Source organism: Lucilia cuprina, chromosome 3 (assembly GCF_022045245.1).
Source record: "Lucilia cuprina isolate Lc7/37 chromosome 3, ASM2204524v1, whole genome shotgun sequence".
NCBI lineage: Eukaryota > Metazoa > Arthropoda > Insecta > Diptera > Calliphoridae > Lucilia > Lucilia cuprina.
In genome coordinates this window covers 12,459,410-12,483,959 of record NC_060951.1, presented here as the reverse complement: position 1 = coordinate 12,483,959, position 24,550 = coordinate 12,459,410, and the positions used below count along the sequence as shown (strand labels likewise).

The 24,550-nt window shown below is 30.2% G+C and overlaps 1 protein-coding gene across 6 annotated transcripts in view; it reads left to right on the top strand.

Annotated features, from left to right (window-relative positions):
• Nucleotides 1–24,306, top strand: part of LOC111676579 (alpha-actinin, sarcomeric) — a 55,958-nt gene extending 31,652 nt beyond the window's left edge. For 4 of the 6 annotated variants that reach the window (XM_023437527.2, XM_023437526.2, XM_046946927.1 and 1 more), the window contains 7 exons: nucleotides 17,272–17,688; nucleotides 17,764–17,917; nucleotides 18,240–18,391; nucleotides 21,109–21,201; nucleotides 21,271–21,800; nucleotides 22,618–23,752; nucleotides 23,818–24,306. In XM_023437527.2, the coding sequence (XP_023293295.1) occupies nucleotides 17,272–17,688; nucleotides 17,764–17,917; nucleotides 18,240–18,391; nucleotides 21,109–21,201; nucleotides 21,271–21,800; nucleotides 22,618–23,752; nucleotides 23,818–23,976 (2,640 nt within the window). In that variant the 3' untranslated portion in view covers nucleotides 23,977–24,306. Of the gene's footprint in view, nucleotides 1–17,271; nucleotides 17,689–17,763; nucleotides 17,918–18,239; nucleotides 18,392–19,619; nucleotides 19,706–21,108; nucleotides 21,202–21,270; nucleotides 21,801–22,617; nucleotides 23,753–23,817 lie in introns of all 6 variants that reach the window. The other 2 variants (XM_023437530.2, XM_023437529.2) reach the window with 2 other exon arrangements.
• The last annotated feature ends 244 nt before the right edge of the window (nucleotides 24,307–24,550 follow it).

Here is a 24,550-nt window from a genome sequence, read left to right as displayed (position 1 = left end):
GGGGCAAACTGATAATATGTACACATGTGTAATTATTATATTTATCAGAGATGGCAATTGACAATTTTAAAATTGCACAAAACAACTTGAACAAGTCTATTAAATCAATAGATTGATTTATGTTCTAAACAGTATTGCCTTTCTATGGTCTATAAAATAGACTACTTTGGAGAATAAACTAGTTTATATATAAGACAGCGTAAATTGTCTTAAGCTTTGTATACATGATCTTACAAAGTTGGCAATTATACTGAAAATTCGACTTTTCAATTTTTATAGTTTTAGTTATAAAGTCAACTTTTCGACTTTTTTTTGAAGAAAATATACAACTCGACATTTTTCGACAAAAAAAGCGATTGTTCGATTATTCGAAAGTCAATTTATCGAACCATAACATTAGGTATATTGTCAGTTCAGACAATTGTAAGAAAAATTGTTTTCAGATTGTTAGTTAGTCAGTTTGAAAGGAGGATGTATACACATAAAATCCGAAGAAATACACCTAGGCCTTTATCGGGCCTGTTGTGCACTCCTTAACCAGTGTCACCAGGGTGGGAATCGAACCCACAACCTCCGGTCTACCAGACTAAAACACAAACCTACCGGAGGTTAGTGATCTGCAAAAGTTGCCAGATCTTATTTTAGGTGCATATGTTATTTTAGTGAACTGTGTTGCTAATAGAATACATTATAAGACATTGGTTCTACTGTCAGATGCACATCGGACAATAAAAATTATCAAACATAACAAGAATTGTATGTTCACATGGTTGTAAGATATTTTTGAACATTTATCTGTCAACAGTGTAAGATCTGACAACCAAGTTTTAGAACTAAAATATTACAAAAAAATTTTAACTATACAAAATGAGTTATTATTGTATCATTGTACTTTTAAGGATTGTATTGTTCCAAAGAAAAATGCTATTGTATTAATTTTGCCAACCCTGGTATGTATACCTATACATTTATTTATAATTGAAAAAAGTAAAATCACTCAATAATTCAATTTTTTTTAAAATTACAAAATTTTTCATTATAAATCAGCTCAACAAATTCTTATAGTATCATCTAGCAAAGTCAACTTTTTGAATTATGAAAAGTCCCCTTTTTGACATTTGCATTATTTTTCACGCAAATTTCGAAGTTAACTTTTTTCCTATTAAATAAGCGACTTTCTGTTCTAAAAAAAAAGTCGACATTTTGTTAAGTCTTAATGAAATAAACAAATTATAGACTTTAAATCCCATGAATATGTAAAGCTACTTTTACACTATAACACATATAATATCATCTGACAAAATATTGTATAGAAGAGAACATATGTTATAGACTAAATGCAATATGTAATGAAAATAATAAAAATAAAACAGCTGTTTCAAATCTACTTTGTTATTGCCCTGTTGTCAATAGGGTAAACGCAAAAATGTAAATCAAATGATTTTTATTGCCTTCACTAAAAAAGGAATAGAATTTCATTTGATTATAGTCTAAAAGCATTTTAAATACATACGTTAGCTTAATATATATTAACCTTCGTATTACCACAACTTATTATATACATAAATAGGTAAACTGCGAAAACTTTCCCAGGTGGGACATTAACATTTTACTTAATTTGTTAATTAAGAAAAATAAAATTGCAATCAATCAAAAATGTATGAAGGAATTATTTTGGTAGTACGAAGGTTAAACAATTTGTCAAGAAGAGGTTTTTTTTTTTTTTTTATTTCTGTCAAATGATTTATGGTCAAGTTTAAAAATTCGCAACTAAAAACTAAATGTTGCAAATCATAGATATTTTATTTGAAATGTATAGTTTTTATATTATTTAATAGTTTTTTTGTTTGTTCTAAATTTAAAATCATTTTCACATATAATAATAAAATTTGTAGCTTTTCAAATTAATTTCGTAAATTATGAAAATTTTTCTTTTTTTTATTATTTTATTTTCTTCTCCTTTAAACCAAAGAAATTATGTGGGACGTGGGTATTTTTAAACGTGTAGGTGTAAATGTCAGAATTTCTAACTATCTACATATGTATATATGTATGGATGTATGTATGTATGTATTTGCCAATGTGTATAAGTTTTTTTTATGTTTAAAAAAAATAAGAAGAAAAAAGATTCATACATTATTTAATGGCACATTTCTAATGTGATCTTGAAACATTTTTTCTGCAGTATAAGAAAAACGAAAAGAAAAACAATTCAAATGGAAAATTTTTTATTAATAAATTTAAACATAAATAACTATACTCACACAAACACACAAAACTAAGTATTCATTAAATGTGACATTTTATTATAAATTTATTATGTATGTAGAAAAAAAACTTAATATTTAAAAACATTTTTAATTCATTGCTAAATGCCACTGGCAACAACAACACAGAAGTAAATATTTTCAAAAAATTAATAATTTATGTTCTCAACAATTTTATTTTAATTTTCAATAAAACTGAGAAAACTAACGTAATATCTAAAAAATACACAAATTAAAAAAATATATATACATATTATGAACTGAGATATATACATAATATACTTACATATTCATGTTTGTACGCAGACTTTGTCCCTGAAATAATCTATAAAGGGAAAATTAATTGGTTTGAAACTATTAATGAAAACAACTTTGTTAATTTTTTTATTATGTTTATTTTTATTCAGTTTTTTTCTAATAAAAACATTTCTATAATTTTAATTGTAATAAAATAATCCAGTTTTAGAATATTTGTTGGACTGGTTTGTTCGACTAAAAGGGGAAAACGTGACTTTGTTTCTTTTTTAAAATGAAGCTTGACACCAGAGTTGGCAACCTTTTTTTGGTACAATTCGTTTTTCAAATATCCATGGGTACACCAATGATCCATTTTGTACAATTTTAAAGTTATTACATTATTAACTAGTCAATGGACTGGTCTATGAATAAATCTTTGGTCTAGTATATTTACTCGTCAAGTCTTTAGTTTAGTCTATATACTATTATGTTGTCCAATTTATAGACTAGCCTATAAATTAGACTTTGGGTCGTATGTGAACTAATCTATATATTAGACTCCAATGTCTTTATTGTCTATATACTAGTCTATTGTCTAGTTTATAGACTAGTCTATGGCCTAGACTACAGACTAGTCCATTCTTTAGAGTGGTCTATTTTTTTTAGTTTTTAGATTATAGTCTATGGAACAATGTATTTGCCAGCCCTGCTTGAAATGGCTGTTTTGACAATTGAATGTAGCAGTGTTTTACAAGAACATCTGCCCTGCCACTGGGTAAGTTTCTGTGACAGATAACAGATAGTAAGTTACATATATGGAATTTCCAGTTTACTTTGATCAAGTAATTGAGCTATCTAATCTCTGACCATCACCATAGTACCAATGTATGTGGTTCTCTGGTTACACACCCATGTCAAATCATTCTAAGGAAAGCTTAGCTTAACTGAAACTGCGAACAGTGAAGTAATATCACTAGTTTATAGTCCCAGCAGATTAGAGGTACTTGTAGCCCGGGGATTGCAGTTCACCCAGATGAGAGTCTTTTATCAAGGAAACATGCCCCGGGGGGAATGGTTTTGTTGCCAGTTAAAAATCTTCAGATTGTTTTCAGGTTTTGAAATTATTCTTGATATTTGTTTATGCGTATTATTTACTTCTCTTTTTCGGACCTTCTTGACTATGTGGGTCGATTGTTGATTTAGAAATTAATATCTTAAATTTTGTCGCAATGCTCTAAAGATATTAAAACGCTACACAACTTTTCAATTGTACAATATTTCACATTTTTATTGAAATTTGGACTTTTAAAACATTGACTTTATTTAGTTTATTTAAAGTCGACATTTTCTCACTTTTCTACAACAATTCGATTAATAAAGTATTTTATCTCAAGAAAGTCGACTTTGACGTTACGAAAGTCGACTACTACTATACCAAATAGTCGCATATATTAATACATTTATATGATTAAACGTTACATTATTATTATGTCCTTAGGGCCAATTACTTGTTTTATTAAATTCTACTATTATTTTAGTTTAAATTTGGTTTTGTTTATAATTTATAATAGTTTATGTAACCAAATTGGGGTTTTTGAAATGTAGATCATATTAAAACTTAAAACTTAAAAGTTTTGACAAAATTTATTAATATATACAATAACTAAAAATAATGTTTTTAATAATGTAAATGATTAACGATTAAGAAGTTTGACTTTCTTTTTTGATATGATGATTTTCAAAATTTATAAAATTATATTAATTTTGGTTTCAAGGCAATGAATTTTTTTAAATTATATTTTCATATCCACAGGTGCATTTTGAATGTATATTAAATAAAACTTAATTTTGGATACATATATCAAAAATTATTTTCAAAAAAAAAACATTTACAATAATAGAAATATTGAAAAAAACCTTCAAATGTCAAGTTGACAATAATTGTGATCAATATGTGAAATATGAAATAGATTTGTTGTGAAAAAAGAAATGAAGAACTAGTTGATGACAATTTGACAGTTTTGTTGACAAATGAAATACGCATTAAATTCTAATTACTTTTTACAATGTACATAAATATTTAAAATTTAAGAAAAATGTATCTACAAGATTTATTTTGTGTACAAATGTTTTTTTATGTATATGTTTGTGGAAATACATATTATTTGGTTTGATGTCAGTTTAACAAGTTGGCTAGTTGGTGAACTAACTGACTGACTGACTGGCTGGCTGGCTGGCTGGCTGGCTGTCAGACTGCAACATCAGTCATAGTTTAGTTTGGTGTGTCAAACCTAAATACACAACAAAAATATATATATTTTTTTGTACTTATCCTACTTCTCTCTTCTCTTTAAACTTTCAATATGAAATTTTGTCTCTCTGTTTTAACTTTATTTTGTTGTTGTCTTTTTGACAGAGGGGTTGTTTAATAAGAAAAACAGCATCGAATTACATTCAGCCAAAAATGGATCGTGCAAGTTTAAAGTGCGCCGGTCAGAGCTTCCAAAAGCTGTAAGATCTATCAATTTGTTAAACAAAAAGCTTTAACAAAGTGTTCTCCACTTGTCCCCTTTCTACGACTTACACTGTTTACTGTTTTGTTATTATTGCTTAAGTTATCTGCGAGAAAGTTGATAAATAAAGCATCTAAAGGAGGGAGTGGTAAATGTTTTGCTCAATCTTTAATTATTTTGCGCATGCGCATAAAAAATCTACAGACCAAAAAAAGCTCTCAAGTCGTTGTATTAGCAAAGAATTGTTTTTGGATCCATTAACAAATGGGTGAATATGTATGTGGTGAAGTGAGTGGGGAGGGGGGAAAATATGTTCAATGTCTCAGGCAGTATTATATATATTATTATTTTTCATTTTATTTTTATATAGAAATACGAATGTCAGGTGCCGTCACTCATTTTATTTTGACAGTTATTTTTTTATTTGCTGCTGCTGCTGTTGTGTAGTTCTGATTTTAAATATTTCATAACATTTGTTTGTTGTTTTTTTTTTACAAAAATAAAAATACCAACAGCCACAAAAATACCATTATTATTTTTAGTTGTATTATATAATTTGATTTGGCTATTTAAAATAAATATTTATATAGTATTTTTGTATGTTTTTTATTGAAAAAGATTATATACATTTTTTTATTATAAAATTTGTAATCTTTAAAAAATGTAATGAGTCCACAATAACGATAAACAAAACAAATGCAATTATTTGTTTACATTGATGAAATATTTTACGAATTACCTGTATGGCAGGTGTATCGAGTAGGATTCATTGTTATTTTTATTTTTAAAGACTTTAGAAAACAATTTGAATTTATCATTCAATTTGTAATGTTCACAATTGTTTTCAGACCATAGACTATTCTATTCACACTAGTTTATAGTCTAATCTATACACCATTTATTCAAAGACCTGTCATTATGGACTAGACCATGAAGCAATCTATTGACTAATATCTCGACTAGTCTTTGCATTACTCTATGGACTCAACTAACCTATGATATATATTCTAGTCTATTGATATTACAATTGATCAGCTAACGATTTATAGATAAGGAGAGTATATAAAATTCGGCACAGCTGTTATTTAAAAATTTATTTTTATTTTGTATTTATTCATGAACAGATTTTAAGCGCAAAAATATTTGTGTTTTTATTTGTTTAAAAAAAATGTTGTTGTTATTTTACAACAACTAACAGAAAGTATTTTTAAAATATATTTTTTGGTTCAATTGTAAATTTTTCGTGAGGAATTAGTCATCCATCCTCAAGCAAATTTGTATTTAAATTTAAATTTTATTTTTGTTGTATAATATATTTTGTATGTATACATACATATGTATTGATGTTTATGTATATATGTATATAACCAATTATATATTAGTAAATATATGTATGTACCTACATAATTATTTGTATATAATAACAATTTAAGTACTCTAAGAAAAAAAGGCGTTCATTGATAAAATTTCTTTAAAAAAATAACAAAATTTCATTTCAACTCTTTTGTTTATAAAAAAAAGTTTATTTATGACTTGAAAATTAAAAATAACTTAAAGATTTAGGTCATTTATATACATATGTATGTTTACATATATCTAAACTGTAGGCTGTGTTATTCAATGTTGACTAACTGGTCCTTTACTTTTCCCTCTGACTGTATGTTGCTGTATTAAAATCTATTTTTACCGTTTTCAACTAAAACTTTCTTAATGGCAAAATATTAAGTCCAAATATTAAATTTTAAAATGCAAAAAAGTCGTATTTTCTAAGTCCTAAGCCAATGTTCCGGCCAGTGTGATCAACGTCTTTAAAAAAGCTTTTGAAGCAAAAGACACAAGTCGTAAAAGTTTATTCACTACAACAGTCATAAAACAGCTGTTTTACCCATATTCTCTTTCAAAAAAATTGCCACACTTACAATAAAGAATTTTCTTGCACACAAAAAGTATTTAAATTTTTGCAACAAAAAGTTAAAGTTGTATGCCCTCATGATAAATAACAAAAATTTGAATAAAAACAATTATGTTTATGAAAACAATAAATAAATAAAATTAAAACAATAACAGCAAAGGGGCAAAGGCAGTCAGTCAGTCGTCAGTCAACAAGTAATAAAAAAATCAAAATAATAACAAGAGTTACTCGTATTTAAAAACGAAACAAGAAGAAGAAATAATATTATCTTGTTATGTCTGCGGATGTGTTAGTGGTGTACATATGGTGGTTACCAGTTTGTAACCTGCTGCTCCATATCTGTTCTTTCTATTACCTCTACTTATTGCTGCCAAACGGTACATTCAAATGAAACCGGCTTTTCCTCTCTCTCACTCTCTTTTGATCACTGTTTGCTGAAATATTTCTTTAGAATGTTGTATTTTAACAATACTTACAAATGTCGTCTGTCTTTCGCTTATATAATACTGTATTAACCCCTTAGTAACCCACTTAGGTAAAATGAGTTCTTTGTTTCTTATTCTTGACTTAACTAAAACCAGGAATTATCGCTTTTTTTTAATTTCTCCATTAATTCACATCTTGTTTAATTTGCTTCTTAAGAAACCGGAAAAATTGTCATTGGTGCTACTACACGCACTCAGCTCTTTATATGGAGTTGTCATCATTTCCATCAACGTCATCATTACATATTTATAAACTTGATTTTCTTATTATTTTGCTTTCTACATTTAATAGAACACATGATGATTAAAAGTATGTTTGATTGTTTTTTTATGGCCAAAACGAAACAACTTCTAAAACTAAGCAGAAAAATATGAAAAAAAAAAAAATAATAAATTAAAGAATAAAAAAAATTCAACGGTTTATTGTCAAGTGTTAAGTTTAATTATCTAAGCATGTGTAAATTCATAATGTAGTATGTTTATGATTACTTTAAAATTTTAATATCATAAACCGTCTTCATCAGAGGTTGTAGATTTGACTATTTCGATAGAGGGATCGAATTTTACATCTATTGTGGGGATATTATGGGAACCTCTAAATGAGCTGCCCATTTGGTTCAATTGTTAAACTTTAAAAGTTACAGTAGACTCTAGTAGGTATGTTTCATTGCTAGCTCCTGAATACCTAATAGAAACTGTGTACCGAATTGTTAGACAGATTAGATGAGTTATTGTCTTCTATTCCTCTTTATTATGAACACTTCTTCAGTAGTCTTCTGGTGCAAGAGTTCGCTCGCTCCAGAAGCTTATAAGTTAGCTTGAACTAAGCGCATCATATAGAGACCAAGTATATGAAGTAGTTAGAACGAGCAACTTAACATTTGTATGAGAAATACATATGTATGTTCTAGTAAAGATGTTAAGTTCCTCATCACCTTTCATCGTGCTAGACGTAACTAATATATCGGCTGACACTTTCTGTAACCAGGATCCATTATAGCGTTAGAATAATGTTGGTCCTGCATCCCCTTTGAACAATTATTTCAACTTTATAATTATAAGTCATATATTCAACCACTTAAGCTAGTATTAAGAACCCGTCTATGATGAAATAAGAAATTACTTATTATTTCTTCGGTATTGTTTTCTGTTTTCGAACTCACGAACTTTTGGCACCCAATCAAATAATTCACGTTCTGTAATATTAAAACATTTTTCTATTTGGCGATATTTTAGAATTAAATATAGTTAGATTTACTGAAATATTCCTCTGTTTCAGAATTTTCTTTTAATACATTATGTTAAGTTTTATAGTTTTAGTAAATTTTAGAATTTGACAAATGGAAACACTGAAATAACCATTTTCGATTTAGCTATGACCGTCCGTCCATGTAAACCTTGTAATCAAACTACAGCAATTTTAAAGATAATTGAATGAAATTTTGCTACATGATCTTCTATTGTCCCAGGGACGAACCCTATTAAAAATGGTTAAGATCGGTACATTATTTCACCTAGCTCCCATACAACTGTATCCCCGAATAGGGCATGTAAACATTGTAATCAAACTACAGGTCGCAATTTTGGAGATAATTCAATGAAATTTGTCACATGAACTTTTATGGTACTGCGGACGAAGCCTATTGAAAATGATTAACATCGGTCCATTATTTCACCTAGCCCCCATACAACTGAACCCCCGAATAGAGTTTGTAAACCTTGTAATCAAACTACATTTCGCAATTTTGGAGAGATCTCAATGAAATTTGTCACATAATATTTTATGGTACTGTAGACGAAGCCTATTGAAAATCGGTCCATTATTTCACCTAGGCCCCATAGAACTGAACCCGCCAAATAGGGCTTTTAAGTTCATAATTATGTTTAATATACTCGTATCTCGACAAAAAGCTGCAAAACTAAGTTCTATACTAGTCTTGATGACCCTGATGAACTTTATAATTATAGGGCCTCATTTGTCCCTATCCCCTCTAAAAAGTCCCCATCAAAATTTTACTTAAATATCCACAGTTTTATAAAACAGTAAATTGCTTTAGTATATAGTATTCGTATACAGGTGTAGGGTATTATATGGTCGGCATCGCCTGGCTATAACTCCTTACTTGTTTTATTTTAATTTTGTTAAGAAATGTTGAACAAATGTATGTAAATATTTAAAACAATACGGTTTTATGTGTCAAACATTTTTTCTTATTTGCTTCATTTTTACAAAGATTTCTTATTAAAGCGTGGGACTTTAAATAGAAAATCAAACAAAACGATTGAATCAAATCAAATCAAATATTTACCTAATCTAATGTCAGATATTTAACAGATTTTTTTCAAAATGTTCTGTCACTTTTTATTGAGGTGATGCCATAGTGTGTTTGTGCATTAAAACAAGAAACCATTTAAAAGCCGGTAATAGAGCTGCCGTAAAAATAGCGGTTGAAACGGCATTAACTTGTTTTTTTATATCATTTATTTATTTATTATTTGTTTAAAGATGGCTTTGTAAAATGCATCTTCTAGCCATATACAATAATTTCAATAATCCATTTTAATTCTTTGGAAACCAATGTGCTGCCGGACTCAATACTCATTTAAAGAGATGTTTATTTTTGACTTTTTTTCTTATTTTGTTATTGTTTATTTTATTGTTTTTCCACCAACAAACACTATCATCATGACGTTAAATCAAGTGTGTATGTATGCCTGGCAACCACCTCTCACTCATTCACTCACCAGCCGCCTCGCTAGAATTGTAAATAAGTATTTCAAGTTTGTGATGAGTTTGAGTATGATGATGGTGATCCGTTATAAAGTGCATCTTTTTTGTTTAATAATATTAAACGTGTTTCATTTTAAGATTTTTATTTTCTTTTAATTATCATACACATGAATTGTGTTTAAAAGTTTTTTTTGTTAAAGAAACTTCTTTTCATTGAAGTAGTTTTTCTGTAGGAAAGAATGAATAAATTACAATAAAATAAATATATAAATATTTTGTATACAAGTTTCATATGACGTAAATGTCATTTTTAAATTTAAATGCATTTATGCATAAAACAAATTTAGAAGTTACCATGAACAATAGTTAATACTGTAGTAAAATAATTTCGGATTGTAATTTTGAATTTTATATACAATAAAACCCTGTATGTTTATGCGAGGACAGGCTGAAAATTTTGTTCAAAACGTATAAATTGTATTTTTCAGAAATATTCACCCCTATCGCCAATCATCATTTCACGTGAAATATGTTTTCACTTTATTCGTTCACAGCCTTTTTTGCGTTAAAAAATCCCCCTGTTGTCAAATTTGTTCATGGAATTTTGTAAATATAGCTGTTCCATACAAAATCAACTATTGTGAATGATTTGTTCAGAAACATGTTCACGATAGAAATATTCCCTTCAAGGGAAATGAAAATTTAAAGGGAACAAAATGTTTACTTCTATTGGCTAAAGGGATCAGGGTATATATTTTACAGTGTAAAAAAAATGTCTAGAATCATTCTCAATTTGCACTGAAGTCTAAAAAAATTGTCACGGGTATTCGATGTGGAATTTTCCCCTATGAACTTGATCTCTATCACAATTCTCCAACATAAACTTTACGAGACAGACATTAAGGTTGCATTTCCACCCTTGAGACACAGGATTCCGCAAAATGATATTCATATCTACCATGATATTACCGGACATGATAGGCTGCAGTAACAAGGAACTCAGGTGGTCCGTGCTTTTTCCTTGAGCGCAGACTCCAGGTCTAATCATTTGAGTCATTCCGATGCGTAGAACCGTTTGTCGTAAGAATGAATGTAATGTGTTCGAAGAATCGATAGATTCTCTCGGGAACCACAAGATTCGTCCTTATAATTGAACGATCATTTTATGGAATTCAACAAAATCTTTTCCAAATTCCACTTTAAGTTCTCAATAACGTTTAATTCTTATCTAAAAAAAAGCCCAAGCTTTCCATAGGTCTAGTTTAGAAAACTGATTTGACAGAGGACAATATTCGTCCTTATTAAGGAACGATCATTTTATGGAAATCACAATTAGTTAAATAATCTCCGATCATTCAACAAAATCTCTTTCAAATTCCACTTTAAGTTCTCAATAACTTTTAATTCTTATCTGAAAACCTATAGAATATTCGCATAACAAGTCAAAGTTTCCATAGGTCTAGTTGAGAGAAACAACTTGACGTAGGTTTTGGCGATAAATTAAATGGAAGAAAGTAACATGAAAAGATTTCAGCGGGGAAATATTGGAACGCTGCATTCGACTAGCTTCAAATAGAAAACATCAAATTTCTTGTTTTACTTTCAAAACGAGCTGCATATTCACATTCTATATCCGTATCCAAATTATAATAGATATTTATGTGTTAGTTGCCATAAATACAAATAAAAGAAAAAGAATCACCATTTTTAAATTAGATTTACAGTTTGTTCGTTTTTTTACATTATAATAAGTGTTACAGTTTATTTTATTCTTTATTTATTTGTTTGGAAGTCTAACACGCATGCTAGAAAATGTTTATCTAAATGTTTTGCAGTTTATGGCAAGAGTCCAGAGTAGTAAGTGATTCTTTAATTTAAGATATCTATGGAACTCACTTTTGTTTAGATTGTGTTAAGTATTTTTTCTAATGTGTGATATAATTAGTAATAGAAATTGAAAAAAAGAAAATTACAATTCTAAAAATTCAATATCGACGATTTGCATATAATAACACCAAAAATATTAACACTTAAGGACTTTCAACACATCCTTCAGTTTTTACTTACCCTTTGCTAAAAAACTAATGAACTATCCTAAGAAATACACCTAGTCCTCTAACGGGCCTGTTGTAAGCTCTTTATATGAACCATTTTGGAGGAATAAAAACTTATATAAAGATCTATTGACCTAAGTTTAGAAACTCAGTTTCCAAGTCACATTTTCTTTGAATTTTTTAATAAGTATTCCTATTCTATTCAAAGGAATCAAATACTGGACCCAAGTGTGTCCCCAGTGATGATATCGCGAGGACGACCTGCCTACCTATTCCTATATCTGGAATAATATCGGTCACAAAATATTTAGATATCATGTCGACGAAATCCTTAAAATGACAAAGAAAGTATTAAGGAGTGAGATCGAAAAATTCTTAACACGCGTTTTTCATTACATTTTTCAACCAAAGTATTATTTGATATTTTTTTTGATCAAGTTACCTTTGAAAAACATGTCAGTTATTATGTGTAATGTCAATTATATTAATTTTTTTGTTAATCTGATTAAAATGAGTGACCAGAAAAAAGTGCGTACTGAAATTATTAAATATTTTCAACTAAACCCAACTTGGTCTTACAAAAAGTTGGCCAAGCATACAAAGGTCTGCCGTCAAACTGTTTCCAATGTTATTAAACAGTACCGGGAGAACTTGTCAGTTGATAGAAAACCTGGTTCAAGTAGAAGGAATGGTCCACATGATGTTTCTAAAGCCAAAAAAATAGAACGTATTTTCAAAAGAGCTCCCAACACATCCGGTAGGAAAGCAGCTCGGTTAGCTCAGTGCTCGGACTATTTGGTACGAAAAGTTAAAGCTAATGCAGGTTTAAAAACATACAAGGCTCAAAAAGTTCCTGACAGGAACGCTGCTAAAAATTTAGAGGCCAAAAACAGTGCACGGAAATTGAAGTCAAGTTTTATAAAAAAATATTCTTGCTGCATAATGGATAACGAAACGTATGTTCTGGCAGATTTTTCGCAACTTCCAGGTCAAAAGTTTTATGTTGCTGATGCTCGAGGGAATGTTGAAGAAAAGTTTAGGACCCAAAAGCAGACAAAATTTCCCAGAAAGTTCTTGGTATGGCAAGCAATATGCAGTTGCGGCAAAAGAAGCCAATCATTTGTTACAACGGGCTCTATAAATACCGAAATTTACATCAAGGAATGTTTACAAAAAAGGCTGCTTCCATTCATAAGACTTCATAATGTGTCCACTTATTTTTGGCCTGACTTGGCATCCTGTCACTATGGTAAACAAGCCCTTGAGTGGTACAAGAACAATAATGTGGTATTTGTGCCAAGAGAGGCAAATCCTCCAAACTGCCCGGAGCTAAGGCCAGTGGAGAGATATTGGGCTTTTGTTAAAAGAGAATTGAAGAGTACAAAAAAGGTGTCGAAAAGTGTGGTAGATTTTAAACGGAGATGGCCTACATGTTCGAGCAAAGTGACGGAAAGCACTATAAAAACGTTAATGGAAGGGTTTCCGAAAAGGGTTCAAAATTTCATCACTAGTGATTAAAACTATAAAAATATTTTTTTTTTTGTAAATTGTAATAATAATTTGAATCAAATAAAAAAAAAATAAAGCTGTAAGTTTAGTGGTTTCTTTTTTATAAACATATATGTATGTTAAGAATTTTTCGATCTCACTCCTTAGTTAACATTCGAATAAATGCCAATGAAGGCATAACATAAAATGAATAAATATTTTAAATAAAAATTGTCAACATTTTCAAAAGTCACAAGCCACAAATTACTCTTATGGATCTGACTTGAAATGAAATTTTATTTCAATTTAATATTTTTAATCATTTTGTATTTCTCTAAATTATTTGAGTTTTATTTTTTAATTATCTCCTTATTTATATACAATTTTCAACTAATATATTTATTTCATAAAACATTTGCTACTCATCTGATCAGTTGCCCATAGTGGATGGGATTTCTTTAGTTATTCACCCAAAACGTAAAAATTACTTGTATATTATATATGGGTATGTCACAGAAAAAAAGTTGTATGTGAAAAATAATACAAATAATATTGAAAATAAGAAAATAAATTGTTGTATAGTGAATGAAAGAAATAAAGAAAAGTGGCGTGTGCTCATGCGCCTAATATGCAGATGTGACACCGACACGATACATCCAGTAAAATATCTACAATAATAATGAAAAACCAACAAAAAAAAACACCGATTACAATGACGTCTTTTAAATCTAAAGCAAATATACACAGACAATAATAAAAACTGTATATTTTATATACACTTTACAAAAAAATTGGTTTAAAAATATTGGCCGTTGTAACTTAAACGATCTCTTTAAGGTTATGCCTAGTTTGCCCATGGCAATAGGTTCTTTGCTTCGAAACAACTCGAACAAAGACTTTCAACTCAGTGACAGCTGTACCAATCATAAGTTTTTACTCCTAGAAAAAAAGTTTATGAAAATTAGTTGTTTTTGAAGGTATCAAACACCAGACGAAAAGTTTTTCCTGCGCCGATTGTGTTGCAGACAAAAATAGAAAGTAGATATGTTTTCAGGTCAAAGTACACAACACGCGTTGCACGCGACAGCGCGTTAGACCTAGTTCACACTAGGGAATTTTTTTGGGAAACTTTTGATTTTTCTATGTGAGAGAAAGAGAAAGAAATATCAATCATCTCTTTCTCTCACACACAAAATCAAAAGTTTCTCAACTAAAGTTTCCCACGCGGCAGCGCGTTAGACCTGGTTCACACTAGGAAATTTTTTTTGGGAAACTTTTGATTTTTCTATGTGAGAGAAAGAGAAAGAAATATCAATCATCTCTTTCTCTCACACACAAAATCAAAAGTTTCTCAACTAAAGTTTCCCAGTGTGAACCATGTCTAATAGGCTTCTGTCAAAAATGTTGAAACAGTGTATTTTTTATTTTACAAGTTACACACTGTAGTTTTTAACGCGTTTGCCGCGAAAAGTTCAGCAACTTTTAACTTTTGACGCGTCGGCAGCTGATCAGGGTTGAACTTTATTTTGTGTAGAATAAGAATAAACAAAAATGAAATAAATTTTATCAACAATTAAAGAAAAGATTTAAAAAATAAATAAAAACTTAAAATTTAGATTTAAAAAAAAAACATTAAAAGAAAGATAAAAATGTCGCGTGGTGTGAACCTTGTAGCATGTAAAGCGCGAAAAGTTTAAAAAGCGTTGTGTACTTCAACCTTTAAGCATTTTACACATCATTCTTGCAACTTACAAATACATTGATTCTACATTTTTGACAGACGCGTATAGTGAGAGGAAGTGTAGAACGCGTTTTGAGGTTATGTTTAATTATTGATTGAGACCAAATAATACTTTTGATTAATTTACTGTTCTGGGTTGCAATTTCCTATATAAAAGTATAAGTCGATTGGAAGGCTTTTTGAGTGTTGAATACAACGCCAACATATTATTGAGTTAAACACTGGGAGCTGAACTTTCCACAGACAGAACATTTATTCCCTTATTTCAAAATTAAACTCTAAGGGCGTGTTTCTTACTCCTCAGTTAAACTAGGCTTAACTTGCTGTTAGATTAAACTCAGAACAAATTTAGGCGGACTTTAACCGATAATAGTGTTTTTCAGTTTTAGATTTAAACTCAGTTAACTTTGTTAATATTGCCAAGTTTTCACTCAAAAACATAAACAATGAACAGCTGTTTTTTGCAAACAATACTTTTGTAAAATGGAAAATTTTGAAAAATGTTAAATAAACATTTAAAACAATAATTAATGAAACGAAACAAATCAGAAAATTGCAATTTACTTAAAATATTAAGTTTTTGTTCTTCCGAAATCATTGTTTTATTGTTTTTGTTTATTGTGTTTTCTCACTTATAACTTGAGTTTAATTGGCCAATTACACTCAGTTAAACTAAGATAATATGTAACTTTACTGATAACTGAAAAACACGAAACATACATTAAACTAGGTTAAACCAAAGAATAAAGATTATCTTTATCAGAAAAACTCGCCCTAAAAATTATAAAATTTAGTTTTATCAGTGTACAAAGACAAAATTAGTAACATTAAATCTAGTTTGTTTTTTCCAAAAAGGAATAAAATATGATCACGGCAAGTTTCTAACATTGGCTTTAGATGTTGATGTTAATGCTGTTGTTGTTGTGTTTTGTTTATAATTTTCTAAGATGCAGTTATTTTGCTTATTCACCGAACGGGGACAAAACTACTTCTAAACCAGTTCACACACAGTACAAAGATCTTTAGATCTTTGTTTTCTAGTCTTTGTTGCAATTTTTATGTGTGTATGATATTTTTGTTGTTGTTGTTGTTTTTTTCATTTGCTAACAACTTTTTCCAGCCATACATCCAAATCAACTAACGAACCCACCACCAGCCGACCGACTGAACGCCCGGCTAACAAATATATATATATACAGTTAAACCTCGTTAAGCGGGATACATTTTTAATAATTGCCATTTTAATTGTCTTGTTAAAAATCTATTAACCGTAGAATATTAATACAATTTTATATATAAACTGCCTTAAACGTTTTTACAATTTCGATTTTTCGATGCTAGACGCTATTCCATTTGTACCACTTCATTGAGATTTAACTGTTAATAAAAATGCATTAGTATGACCTTAGTTTTTGTTGTAGCTTGTTGCATTCATTGTTTTTTTCCTTTGTGTGCATAAATTTTATTGGGAATAATCACAATGTCTGTGGGAATAAAATACACGAGTGTGAATCATGTAAATCAGTTTATTTATCATTTTTTTTTTCCTAAACCAAAACAATATAAATTTATTAATTTGAACAACTCATGATTTTACACTAATGCTCTCCATTAGATTCAAGTTGTTTTTTTTAGAGAATCTTCACATATTCGTTGAAAGGTCTAGTTTTTAAATTGTAGAAAATTTTAAAGTCTTTGCAGTTAAACTGTATGAAAACTTAGATTAACACAATCCTAAGATTTTCTTAAGAAGTGAGAGAAGATTTCATTGTTTTTCCTTTTATAATTTAGTAAAACAAAACAAACTTTTTATTAATAATTTTTATTTTCTTTTATATTTCAGACATTCACAGCTTGGTGTAACAGTCATTTGCGTAAAGCTGGCACCTCCATTGACAATATTGAAGATGATTTCCGTAATGGTTTGAAATTGATGTTGTTGCTCGAGGTTATCTCTGGTGAAACTTTGCCCAAGCCCGATCGTGGTAAAATGCGTTTCCATAAAATTGCCAATGTCAACAAAGCCTTGGACTTTATTGCCTCCAAAGGTGTACATTTGGTATCGATTGGTGCCGAAGAAATTGTCGATGGCAATTTAAAGATGACACTTGGTATGATCTGGACCATCATCTTGCGTTTTGCCATTCAAGATATCTCTGTTGAAGAGATGACCGCCAAGGAGGGCTTGTTGTTGTGGTGCCAACGCAAAACCGCCCCCTACAAGAATGTCAATGTACAGAACTTCCATCTTTCATTCAAGGTTTGTAAAATGAGTGTGAACACAATAAAAAAAACACTCTTTAACATATTTATTTTGTCCCATATGTGTATATAGGACGGTTTAGCTTTCTGTGCTTTGATCCATCGCCACAGGCCCGACTTGATTGACTATTCCAAACTCTCCAAAGACAATCCATTGGAGAATCTCAACACTGCCTTTGATGTTGCTGAGAAATATCTCGATATTCCTAGAATGTTGGATCCTGATGGTAAGTCACTCTTTATATTTTATTCTTATTTTCAACTTATAATTAGTATGATTTTATTAAGAGTAATTATTATTATTATTATTAGTTAGTATTAGTAGCACCTTTATTTAATTTATTTTTCCCAACACTTTTACATTATTTCTTTCTTTTGTTTTTATTTCTATTTATTATTTCATTTTTTATAAATTCTACGAATCAACGAAAACAAAAAAAATCAAAATCTATTATTTATATAACATTTTATTGGGGTGATGGTGGCAATTAAACTAAAATACAAAATAAAAATCAAATAATTATGTATATGAATAAAAAAAATATATAGATTTGATCAACACTCCCAAGCCGGATGAACGTGCTATCATGACATATGTCTCTTGCTATTACCACGCCTTCCAGGGAGCCCAACAGGTTGGAAATGTGACGCATGTACCCGAACCCACAAGACAATACACCTACGTCCCGAATAATTACAATGTGACTAAACTTCACATCAATACACTTGATACATTTTTATTTTATTATTTCTTTTTATTTGATTTTTCGTTACTGCAGTTTGTTTTTTGGAAAATCTTCTCTACTACTTTCCTCTTTTTAATATTAATTAAAATATCTTCTTTAACTTCGTATTTAATACTCTTTCAATAACAACAACAAAAAGAACATCTTTAACATTGAGATGCCTGCCAGTGGCTTTAATCTCTTTATTTACTTATTGATGTTGCTCCAAAAAAAAAAAAAAATAATAATAATAATGTATAAGAAATGAAAGAAATTATTGTGAAGCCACACAAATTTTGAAACCATTCATGAATTTCTAAATATATATATTTTTTTTCATTTCTTATTAAAGCGCTTTATTAAAACCACAAAAATATAATTTTTAATAAAATTTGCTTTTCTTTTTAAATAGTATATTGCAATTTATAAAATTATAAAAATTTTGACTTTAATTGTGATTAAAAATAAACATTTTGTTTTGTTTCAATTAATTTTGAAATAATTCTTTTAGTTAGTTTACAGTACTCAATGATACTTTTATGAATTAATGTCTCAGCAAATGTTTATTTGAATATTATTTCCAAAAGACAAATTTAAACTTCAACAGTACATAACCTAACATACAGTACCTTATGGCATAATTAAAATTGTCATTAATTGTAAAAGTATTTTTAACAAAAAAACTCTTTTTCTTTAAAATAAGTTTAATTTGATTTACGATTTTAATTATGCCATACATACTTTTGACATATGACAGAGTTACATTTTAATTCACTTAACAACAGTCAAAAAATTTATCAAAACATTTTTAAATTTATTAACATTTTGTGTTAATTGTTGTTAATTTCTTTTATTTAATGTCAATAACTTTTAAAATTAATTCCTAAGGAGGCAAACACAATAGACTACTCCTAAAAAATAAAGTCTTTTTATCACAAGTCTTTAAATTTGAAAATAAATATATATAAATAAATATTGTAAATATACTACTTATGACGATTAATTTAATCTGCTGTGCATGCCCCTGCATTTTCTTTTAATTTAATTATATTATTAATATTATTTTTTATATTATAAACTAATTTAAATTTATGCCTGCTTATTGTTTTTTAATGTTTTTGTTTTGAATTGTATAACTAACTTGTTTTTTCATGTTTTGTTTTGTTGCTTTTTTTCTCTACTTTTAAAAATGCCATTCTAACAGACCTGCAGAATACCGCTTTGCCAGATGAAAGGGCAGTCATGACATATGTTTCTTCATATTATCATTGCTTCAGTGGTGCCCAAAAGGTTAGTTCCTTTTTATCACTCTCTCCATCGAAAAGGAAAAAAACTAGAGAATGTAGTTTCCATAGTTTTTGTTTTAAGTTATCAGAAAGTAAAATTTTTACATAGATTTAAAAATAATTATTATATAATAGAACTTTATTAATGATTTGCTTCAATATTAGGTGGACAAATTCACCTTAGTTGTTAGGAAGCTTATTTTATTATTGTTGTTTTCTTTTATTAATTTCTTTCTTTGTCCAGGCCGACAAACTTTGTAAACTGCTGAATATATTTTTCTAAAGGAATTGAACTGAGAGAAATTGACCGAATAATCATATGAACTAGGTTTCCAATTCTGATATTTTGTTCGCCAACTCGTGAACAACTACATTATTGTTTTCAATGTTATTGATACAAGTTTGTAAACAATAAACAGCTGTTACGAACAAAATCAACTATTGTGAATGAAAGGTTTAAGGAAATTTTATTATAGCAATTTTTCCTTTGAGAAAAATAAATATGTCTATGGGAACAGAAATTTTACATGCTATTGCCGATAAGGACGAATATGTTTACCATACTTCCCTTGTACGCAATGTGTCGGTCCACATTAGGCAACTCTTTTTGGGAAACTTTTGATTTTGCGTGAAATAAAAAGAATAGCATTCATTTCTCTCGCGTTACGGATTTTCTTGTACTCGGAAACTTGCTTTATTCTTCTTATTCGTATAACAAAAATCAATGCAAGTAATACGTAGTTTCTGAAACAAAAGTTTCTATGTGTGGACATTAAGGAAACTTCAAAAGAGAATTAAGAAAAAGTTTCTCAACAAAAGTATCCTAGTGTGGACCGGCTCAATGTCTTCTCATTCAGAATATATTGTTTGTCCCTCTATCTATCAATAAATGCTTAACCTAAAGTGTAACAAACAATGGATGCAAAAAATTTCATTTTGCTTTCTGAAGTTAGTCCAATCCTTAAAGAATGTATACTTTGATCTTAGACTTTATAATTTATAATTAATCGATGTTTTTTAAGAATTATTATCTTTTAAGTCTGAACACGTTTAGTTTGTGCGTTGGAGGCCTTATAGAGTCGACATTTGAAGTTGTGAAAAACAAGGTTTCCGCTCACACATTAGAACATTAGGAAATTTTATGAAATATGTACAAAAACAATTCAGACATTTCGCTTAAAAGTGAAAATTGTTCCTAAAATAATTAAAATGCCCTAATTAACAAACGCTACTAATGCAAATTACAATGATGTTCGTTATGTTTTTAATGTTTTATATTTTCGTTTTGTTCCTTTTTTTGTGCATTTCAATAGAGAAGTGTTTCCGAATACTGTATTTAAACATATAGTATTAAACAATTTACAACATTAAACTAATAAATAATTTTTTCTTAAAACAAAAATTTAGGCGGAAACTGCTGCTAATCGCATTTGCAAAGTTTTGAAAGTCAACCAGGAGAATGAACGTCTTATGGAAGAGTATGAACGTCTTGCCAGCGATGTAAGTTTGTTTTTGACATAAAATCATTTAAAAAGTATCAGTTTATATTATTGTTGCATAATATTTTAGCTATTGGAATGGATTCGCCGCACTATGCCTTGGTTGAACTCTCGCCAAGCTGATAACTCTTTGGCTGGTGTGCAAAAGAAATTGGAAGAATACCGCACCTACCGTCGCAAGCACAAGCCACCACGTGTTGAACAAAAAGCTAAGCTCGAAACTAATTTCAACACTTTGCAAACAAAATTGCGCCTCTCCAATCGTCCCGCCTATTTGCCCACTGAAGGTAAAACCGTTGGTGATATCTCCAATGCCTGGAAGGGCTTGGAACTCGCCGAAAAGGCCTTCGAAGAATGGCTTTTGGCTGAAACCATGCGTTTGGAACGCTTGGAACATTTGGCCCAAAAATTCAAGCACAAGGCCGATGCCCACGAAGACTGGACTCGTGGCAAGGAGGAGATGTTGCAATCGCAAGATTTCCGTCAATGCAAATTGAACGATTTGAAGGCTTTGAAAAAGAAGCACGAAGCTTTCGAATCCGATTTGGCCGCTCACCAAGATCGCGTTGAGCAAATTGCTGCCATTGCCCAAGAGCTCAAGTAAGTTTTTGTAACCAAAGGCTTTGTAATGTTTTTTTAAGTATTTAGAATGGCTAACAATCTTTTTTTTCAATAATCTTACATGCTAACAAATACATATGTATTTCCTAATGGTTCATAAGTGTGAGGTTCGATTGTAATGTTAATAAATTTTAAATTTAACATTCACATTTTTCATCTTAATATTTGCAAAATTATTGAAAAATTCTTTCACATAAAACATCATAATTCATTTATCCAGAATAGCCGTTTCGTGATTTGATATTAAAAATAGGACATGATTTGTAATTAGTCAAACTTTAATCCAAACTTTGTATGAATTCGTTCGAAAGTTTAACTCAACTTGAAAATGTTTGGATAAGTATGTTCGTAGTAACAGTCAAACTCATTAAAATTTCCAAAGTTAACGCTGGCTCTTTTGTATTCACATTTTTCAATATTATTATATTCTTCTTAAATATTTTCATTTGTTTTCAATGTTGAAAGCAAAATACTGAAAAAGTAATGCCTTTAAAAGAAATTTTTGATATTGCTTAAAACGAGGTACGATTTTTTGCTCAGTTATCATAAAAAACTTCAATTTGATATCACACTCCTCGATATGTAGTTGAATTTCTTTAAACTCAAAATGTTTATTTATTTAATCCAAAACGCATTTTCATAGCGTTCTCTTTACACAGAAAGAAAATTAACATCTCAATACTAAATTACAAATATCATTATCTTTCTACTAAATAGGATCAGAACACATGATCATCAGTAATAATAATATTTAAAACAATTGTTTAATAATACATTTTGTTATATCTTCCATTAGCACTCTTGAGTATCATGACTGCATTTCTGTGAATGCTCGTTGCCAACGCATTTGCGATCAATGGGATCGTTTGGGTGCTTTGACTCAACGTCGTCGTACCGCTTTGGATGAAGCTGAACGTATTTTGGAGAAAATCGACATTTTGCATCTTGAATTCGCTAAGCGCGCCGCTCCCTTTAACAACTGGTTGGACGGTACACGCGAAGATCTTGTCGATATGTTCATTGTTCATACCATGGAAGAAATTCAAGGTCTCATCCAAGCTCACGATCAGTTCAAGGCCACTTTGGGCGAAGCTGATAAGGAATTCAATTTGATTGTCAACTTGGTACGTGAAGTTGAATCGATTGTTAAGCAACACCAAATCCCCGGTGGTTTGGAGAACCCCTACACCACTCTTACCGCCAACGAAATGACACGCAAATGGAGCGATGTCCGCCAATTGGTGCCACAACGTGACCAAACTTTGGCCAACGAATTGCGCAAACAACAGAACAACGAAATGTTGCGCAGACAATTTGCCGAAAAGGCCAATGTTGTTGGTCCCTGGATTGAGCGCCAAATGGATGCTGTCACCGCCATCGGTATGGGTCTCCAAGGTTCATTGGAAGATCAGTTGCACCGCCTCAAGGAGTACGAACAAGCTGTATATGCTTACAAACCCAATATCGAAGAATTGGAAAAGATCCATCAAGCCGTCCAAGAGTCGATGATCTTTGAAAACCGCTACACCAACTACACCATGGAAACTCTCCGTGTCGGCTGGGAACAATTGCTCACCTCCATTAACCGCAACATCAACGAGGTTGAAAACCAAATTCTCACCCGTGATTCTAAGGGCATCAGTCAAGAACAATTGAACGAATTCCGTTCCAGCTTCAATCACTTCGATAAGAACCGCACCGGTCGTTTGACACCCGAAGAATTCAAGTCCTGCCTTGTCTCATTGGGCTACTCAATTGGCAAGGATCGTCAAGGTGAAATGGACTTCCAACGCATCTTGGCTGTTGTTGACCCCAACTCGACTGGCTACGTACACTTCGATGCCTTCCTTGACTTTATGACTCGCGAAAGCACCGACACCGATACTGCCGAACAAGTTATTGATTCATTCAGAATTTTGGCAGCTGATAAGGTAAGTGTTATACAAGCTGCTCTTTCAACAACATAAATTAAATCTCTGTCACTTGTCTATTGCAGCCATACATCTTGCCCGATGAATTGCGCCGTGAATTGCCACCAGATCAAGCTGAATACTGTATCCAACGTATGCCACCATACAAGGGACCCAACGGTGTTCCCGGTGCCCTCGATTACATGTCATTCAGTACAGCTTTGTACGGTGAAACCGATTTGTAAACAAATCCACTCATGTGCCACAACATACAAATGTTAAATCAACCACTCAACTCAAATATAAATCATCAATCACTTGACTACTTAACAAAGAGTGAGAGCGACCGATAAACCGTTCGATTGGCCTTCAACCAAACTCTATAAACTATAATGTTTAAGTTAAATTGCAAAAAAAGTCTATATATTTCTTTGTTTAATACTAACCCGCCCAAAAATTAATTTATTTTTACGTTACATTTGTTTTCGAGATGCATAAACTAAATGTCCTTTAAATACTAACCCCCGCACTGCAAAAATACGCAAATCAATTAAAGTCTTAAATACAAAAAAAAATCAAGAATTACGGATTTAAAGGCACTACAAAATCAACCAACCAACCAACTTAACCACCCACCAACACGACTACTTAACATCCACATTAAGTTCCCCACAATTAACTGAACAATCGATACGTATCATCTGTTATTAGTACACCACATATGCATATCCTTGTTGTCATCCTAGAGGCAAATAAATAATTATGGGAGAGTTTTTAACAACAACAACAACAATAACATCAAATATAAAATATAGAGAG